At 42.6% G+C, this 7500-nt stretch overlaps 1 protein-coding gene across 2 annotated transcripts in view; it reads right to left on the bottom strand.

Moving 5' to 3' along the window:
- Positions 1-7500, bottom strand: part of dspa (desmoplakin a) — a 51579-nt gene that overhangs the window by 23105 nt on the left and 20974 nt on the right. For both annotated transcript variants that reach the window (XM_083541078.1, XM_083541079.1), the window contains exons 10-13: positions 2880-3005; positions 2446-2598; positions 1352-1506; positions 935-1061 (exon numbers count right to left, since the gene is read on the bottom strand). In XM_083541078.1, coding sequence (XP_083397204.1) covers positions 935-1061; positions 1352-1506; positions 2446-2598; positions 2880-3005 — 561 coding nt within the window. The remainder of the gene's footprint in view (positions 1-934; positions 1062-1351; positions 1507-2445; positions 2599-2879; positions 3006-7500) is intronic.

Raw genomic sequence — 7500 nt, 5'->3', positions numbered from 1 at the left:
CTCCAGTGATAAAAGCAAGTTTAATTTATTTGGGTCCGATGGGAAACATTATGTTCGGCGACAAACTGGAGAAAGACTGAACCCAAAGTGTGTAAAGAAGTCAGTGAAAAGTGGAGGAGGAAGTGTGATGGTTTGGGGCATGTGTTCTGCAGCAGGAGTTGGGCCTCTTATACAGCTACATGGCAGAGTGAATGCAGATGTTTATCAGAACCTTCTTCAACAACATATGGTTCCTTCCCTGCGTTCATCACCCAATCAGCCCGCAGTGTTCATGCAGGACAACGCTCCATGTCACACAGCAAAACGGGTAAAGCAGTTCCTTTAAAACTGAAAACATTGAAATAATGCCATGTCCTGCCCAGAGTCCTGATCTCAACCCAATAGAGAACCTCTGGAAAATCCTTGCCGACAAAGTTATGGCCAAGAAACCCACTACAGTCACCGAACTGTGGAGGAGACTGGAAGAAGAGTGGACCAAAATCACACCAGAGCAGTGTGAGAGACTGGTGCTGTCCTGTGGCTGCAGATGTGCTGAAGTCATTCAGAGCAGAGGCCTGGACACTTCCTACTTATTGCTGACTGTTGTAACCTTCAGAACATTTTGTTGTAATCTTTTTCCATGCAAAAACTCCTTCAACTGTTGAGCAGTGAAGATCACATTATTTCAGAATTGTTCAATTGTTTATAAATTGTTCTCTAATTTTGATTGCCAGTGTATATATATATATATATGTGTGTATATATGTGTGTGTGTGTGTGTATATATATATATATATATGTGTGTATATATGTGTGTGTGTGTGTGTATATATATATATATGTGTGTATATATGTGTGTGTGTGTGTGTGTATATATATATATATGTGTGTGTATATATGTGTGTGTGTGTGTGTGTGTGTGTGTGTGTGTGTGTGTGTGTGTGTGTGTGTGTACCATGGTGATGGTGAGAGAGTTTATCCGATTGATATCTCTCAGACAGTACTGCCAGGAGATCAGACTCTTGATGTTGATATACAGCTGGTTCCAGACACCCATGATGGCTTCATAGTACTTCTCGTTTCTGTTAATCATTTCACACACACACACACACACACACACACACACACACACACACACACACACACACTGCTGTGAAATTAAGTGTATACATCACCATGCAAGTCTTTGGAACTCTTGAATGTCTGCCTGGTGAGACACTGTTCCCTCTGCTAAGTGTATTGGTGCAGCATTCTGTTCACTCTTACTCTCATCTTTGTCTATTGTATATTGTTTGTCAATTTGTGTGTATATATATGTGTGTGTGTGTGTGTGTGTGCGTGTGTGTGTGTGTGTGTGTGTGTATAAGCGTACTTGGTGGCCAGGTCGATACACAGTGGGTTTGGTGGAGGAATGATGAGACACACTGAGGGGATTAGCATGTTTAATCCTCCAGGACCAGTCACATTCCATTTACTGCGCTGAGAGTTATCCATTAGTATCGCCTCATTCCCTTTTAAAATACTCTTCTGTAACACACACACACACACACACAAACTCTACAGGTAAGCATTTCTGTTTCCACAAACAGTAAACAAAAGGGACTGATTGGGTGTTTGTGTTCAGATTAGCTATGCAACATGCAGAAGACCAATTATCATCCAGTTCATACAGCCAGAAGAAGACGATTAATAATATATTCATCAAAAACTCCTCAATTCCAAAATTTGAACTGACTATAAATAATCTCACATACTATCAGGGTGACTGTTATTTTGTCCTACTGAACATCATTCCAGATTAAACACTAGGACAGGAGACAGTGGGCACAAATCAATCTGACAACAAGGGATCATATCGTACCACATTATATCCTTTATACTGTACTGCATCATAGCGTATATCAGACTGTATAGAACCGTACTGCATCATATTATACTGTATCATATCAAATCATGTTATTATACTGTATCCAATCATACTTTACCATATAGTATTGTACTGGACTGTATTATATTGTGCCATATCGCATCATACCATGCTGTATATCTGACTGTATTCAATCCAAGTCAGTTTTATTGTATTGTATTTTATTGTCATGTGCTTTAACAATGGACATGAAGAGATTATAACCCTCTAACTGTACCTGATATTTTAGTACCATATCATATACAGTGGAACCTCGATACCTCGAAAGTTCACGACTGTTCATTTGGAACTGGACCGAGAGTAACTCGTGAAAAATCTGATAGTTTGCAAAAAGCCGCGAGTGACTCGAAAGATCAGAGTAACATTTACAACAGAGTTCGTACTTATAAATGACTATATGCTAAATTGCTATATGAGGGGGTGTGGCCTGTGACAGTCCCAGCATAAGAGGTGGAAAGGTCTGTGTGTGTGTGTGTGTGTGTGTGTGTGTGTGTGTGTGTGCGCGTGCGTGCGTGCGTGTGTGTGTGTGCGTGTGTTACCTTGTCCTGTTTGAAGTCACACAGTGCCTTTGCTATCACTATGTTGTTGGACTTGTACTCTGGGTTTCGAGGTTTCAGACAAATGATGTTCTTTGACTTGTTTACCAGCGTCTGTACCTGTCTCTTATTCTCCAAAAACCTTTCCTTCTCCTTCTACTCACACACACACACACACACACACACACAAACACACACAAACACACACACAGACACGCACGCACACACACACAAAAACACACACAAACACACACACACATGCATGCACACACACAGAGAAAACAGTTTTAAAACAGCATAATATGTGCACTAATGCAATATAAATGTGTGTGTGTGTGTGTATCTGTGTGTGTGTGTGTGTATCTGTGTGTGTGTGTGTGTGTGTGTGTGTGTATCTGTGTGTGTGTGTGTGTATCTGTGTGTGTGTGTGTTTATACCTCTAGGTTTTTCAGCAGTCCAGTCAGAGTCTCCAGAGGTGTATTTTTATTGCAGGTGAATGTCTTGCGCAGAGTCTCATCATCTTTCTGCAGCTTGGTGTATGTCTCATTCGCTTCCTTAAAAAACTGTAGAAACAACACACACACACACACACACACACACACACACACACACACACAAAGTTTTAACAAACACATACACATTTGAGTGTACCTGATTGGTGGATAAGTGTGAAGGATTGTGTAGGAGGATTATGTAGGAGGATTGTGTAGAAGGATTGTGTAGGAGGAGTGTGTAGGAGGAGTGTGTAGGAGGAATGTGTAATAGGAGTGTGTAGGAGAAGTGTGTAAAGGGATTGTGTAGGAGGAGTGTGTAGGAGGAGTGTGTAGGAGGAGTGTGTAATAGGATTGTGTAGGAGGATTGTGTAGGAGGAGTATGTAATAGGATTGTGTAGGAGGAGTGTGTAGGAGGAGTGTGTAGGAGGGGTGTGTAATAGGATTGTGTAGTAGGAGTGTAAAGGAGGAGTGTGTAGGAGGAGTGTGTAGGAGGAGTGTGTAAAAGGATTGTGTAGGAGAAGTGTGTAGGAGGAGTGTGTAATGGGATTATGTAGGAAGATTGTGTGGGAGGAGTGTGTAATGGGATTGTGTAGGAAGATTGTGTAGGAGGAGTGTGTAGGGGGAGTGTGTAATGGGATTGTGTAGGAGGATTGTGTAGGAGGATTGTGTAGGAGGAGTGTGTAGGAGGAGTGTGTAATGTGATTGTGTAGGAGGATTGTGTAGGAGGAGTGTGTAATGGGATTGTGTAGGAGGATTGTGTAGGAGGAGTGTGTAATGGGATTGTGTAGGAGGATTGTGTAGGAGAATTGTGTAGGAGGAGTGTGTAGGAGGAGTGTGTAATGTGATTGTGTAGGAGGATTGTGTAGGAGGAGTGTGTAGGAGGAGTGTGTAATGGGATTGTGTAGGAGGATTGTGTAGGAGGAGTGTGTAGGGGGAGTGTGTAATGGGATTGTGTAGGAGGAGTGTGTAGGAGGAGTGTGTAATGGGATTGTGTAGGAGGAGTGTGTAGGAGGATTGTGTAGGAGGTGTGTGTAGGAGGAGTGTGTAAAAGGATTGTGTAGGAGAAGTGTGTAGGAGGAGTGTGTAATGGGATTGTGTAGGAGGAGTGTGTAGGAGGAGTGTGTAGGAGAAGTGTGTAAAGGGAGTGTGTAGGAGGAGTGTGTAGGAGAAGTGTGTAGGAGGATTGTGTAGGAGGATTGTGTAGGAGGAGTGTGTAAAAGGATTGTGTAGGAGGAGTGTGTAAAAGGATTGTGTAGGAGGAGTGTGTAGGAGGAGTGTATAATGGGATTGTGTAGGAGAAGTGTGTAGGAGGAGTGTGTAGGAGGATTATGTAGGAGGATTGTGTAGGAGGAGTGTGTAGGAGGAGTGTGTAGGAGGAGTGTGTAGGAGGATTGTGTAGGAGGAGTGTGTAGGAGGAGTGTGTAATAGGATTGTGTAGGAGGATTGTGTAGGAGGAGTGTGTAGGAGGAGTGTGTAGGAGGAGTGTGTAGGAGGATTGTGTAGGAGGAGTGTGTAGGAGGAGTGTGTAGGAGGAGTGTGTAGGAGGAGTGTGTAATAGGATTGTGTAGGAGGATTGTGTAGGAGGAGTGTGTAGGAGGAGTGTGTAGGAGGAGTGTGTAATAGGATTGTGTAGGAGGATTGTGTAGGAGGAGTGTGTAGGACAGACCTGGGCAAACTATGGCCCGCGGCCACATCCGGCCCTTTGTACGTCCCTGTCCGGCCCGCGTGAGGACAATCGTAAATTACAGAGATGCACTGAAAAATCGGCCGAAATGCCTAAATTACCGAAACAACACTGCAGAAACACAATTGTAATGACGCAATAAAAAGCGCAGCAGCACACGGTTATCTGGATAAGAGCAACATGTCTGCGGTGTGAGGAGAGCGATGTGCAGAACATGCAATACTGAAATTTCAAGAGGGGGTGTATCTGCAAAGAGTTTCTCCACATCAGGGTTTAATTTATCACCTGAAATGCAAACATCCCGATTGCCTTCTGAATATGAGAAGAACGCGGCGCAGAAAAGTAAAGTCAATCCGAGCATGCGCACTCCGTCTGTAGAGGACGATTTTGAAAAGGCAGGAAAGTTTTACAGTGATGTGCCGAGGCAAAAGGCATAACACAAAAAATGATGGACTTCATTGCCTCAGATCAGTGATCTCCAGTGGATCAGTGGTCTCCAGTGGATCAGTGGTCTCCAGTGGATCAGTGGTCTCCAGTGGATCAGTGGTCTCCAGTGGATCGACAGGTTGATCTTTGAAACATTCCCCGTGGATCCCGAAAATAATAATTATTATAATATATTTATTACACGCAGGGGCGCCGTTAGGGGGGGTGCAGAGTATGCCAGGCATATGGGCCCAAGAGAACGCTAGGGGGGCCCACAATCATCAATTAAAATTTTTCCAATTAGTTTTTTTTTTTATCGTACATACACACATTTTAAATAATAACACTGGTGAAATAAAATTAATTCCCTGTAAATAAAATTTAACTATATTAACTTTATTAATAATAACACATTATATTTATTTATATACAGTGGGTATGGAAAGTATTCAGACCCCCTTAAATTTTTCACTCTTTGTTATATTGCAGCCATTTGCTAAAATCATTTAAGTTCATTCTTCTTCCTCATGAATGTACACACAGCTCCCCATACTGACAGAAAAACACAGAATTGTTGACCTTTTTGCAGATTTATTAAAAAAGAAAAACTGAAATATCACATGGTCCTAAGTATTCAGACCCTTTGCTGTGACACTCATATATTTAACTCAGGTGCTCTCCATTTCTTCTGATCATCCTTGAGATGGTTCTACACCTTCATTTGAGTCCAGAAATTTTTGATTATACTGATTGGACTTGATTGGGAAAGCCACACACCTGTCTATATAAGACCTTCCAGATCACAATGCATGTCAGAGCAAATGAGAATCATGAGGTCAAAGGAACTGCCTGAAGAGCTCAGAGACAGAATTGTGGCAAGGCACAGATCTGGCCAAGGTTCCAAAAATTTTTTTGCTGCACTTAAGGTTCCTAAGAGCACAGTGGCCTCCATAATCCTCAAATGGAAGATGTTTGGGACGACCAGAACCATTCCTAGAGCTGGCCGTCCGGCCAAACTGAGCTATCGGAGGAGAAGAGCCTTGGTGAGAGAGGTAAAGTAAAACCCAAAGATCACTGTGGCTGAGCTCCAGAGATGCAGTTGGGAGATGGGAGAAAGTTGGAGAAAGTCAACCATCACTGCAGCCCTCCACCAGTCGGGGCTTTATGGCAGAGTGGCCCGACGGAAGCCTCTCCTCAGTGTAAGACACATGAAAGCCCGCATGGAGTTCTCCAAGATGGTGAGAAATCAGATTCTCTGGTCTGATGAGACCAAGATAGAACTTTTTGGCCTTAATTCTAAGCGGTATGTGTGGAGAAAACCAGGCACTGCTCATCACCTGTCCAGTACAGTCTCAACAATGAAGCATGGTGGTGGCAGCATCATGCTGTGGGGGTGTTTTTCAGCTGCAGGGACAGGACGACTGGTTGCAATTGAGGGAAAGATGAATGCGGCCAAGCACAGGGATATCCTGGACAAAAACCTTCTCCAGAGTGCTTTGGACCTCAGACTGGGCCGAAGGTTTACTTTCCAACAAGACAATGACCCTAAGCACACAGCTAAAATAACGAAGGAGTGGCTTCACAACAACTCCGTGACTGTTCTTGAATGGCCCAGCCAGAGCCCTGACTTAAACCCAATTGAGCATCTCTGGAAAGACCTAAAAATAGCTGTCCACCAACGTTTACCGTCCAACCTGACAGAACTGGAGAGGATCTGCAAGGAGGAATGGCAGAGGATCCACAAATCCAGGTGTGAAAGACTTGTTGCATCTTTCCCAAAAAGACTCCTGGCTGTATTAGATCAAAAGGGGGCTTCTACTAAATACTGAGCAAAGGGTCTGAATACTTAGGACCATGTGATATTTCAGTTTTTCTTTTTTAATAAATCTGCAACAGTGTCAACAATTCTGTGTTTTTCTGTCAGTATGGGGAGCCGTGTGTACATTCATGAGGAAGAAGAATGAACTTAAATGATTTTAGCAAATGGCTCCAATATAACAAAGAGTGAAAAATTTAAGGGGGTCTGAATACTTTCTGTACCCACTGTATATATATATATATATATATATATACAGTGAGGAAAATAAGTATTTGAACACGCTGCTATTTTGCAAGTTCTCCCACTTAGAAATCATGGAGGGTCTGAAATTGTCATCGTAGGTGCATGTCCACTGTGAGAGACATAATCTAAAAAAAAAATATCCAGAAATCACAATATATGATTTTTAAACTATTTATTTGTATGATCCAGCTGCAAATAAGTATTTGAACACCTGTCTATCAGCTAGAATTCTGACCCTCAAAGACCTGTTAGTCTGCCTTTAAAATGTCCACCTCCACTACATTTATTATCCTAAATTACATGCACCTGTTTGAGGTCGTTAGCTGCATAAAGACACCTGTCCACCCCATACAATCAGTAAGAATCCAACTACTAACATGGCCAAGACCAAA

The sequence above is a fragment of the Silurus aristotelis genome (assembly GCF_946808225.1).
Source record: "Silurus aristotelis genome assembly, chromosome: 5".
Classification (NCBI taxonomy): domain Eukaryota; kingdom Metazoa; phylum Chordata; class Actinopteri; order Siluriformes; family Siluridae; genus Silurus; species Silurus aristotelis.
This window is presented reverse-complemented; position numbering and strand designations above follow the sequence as displayed.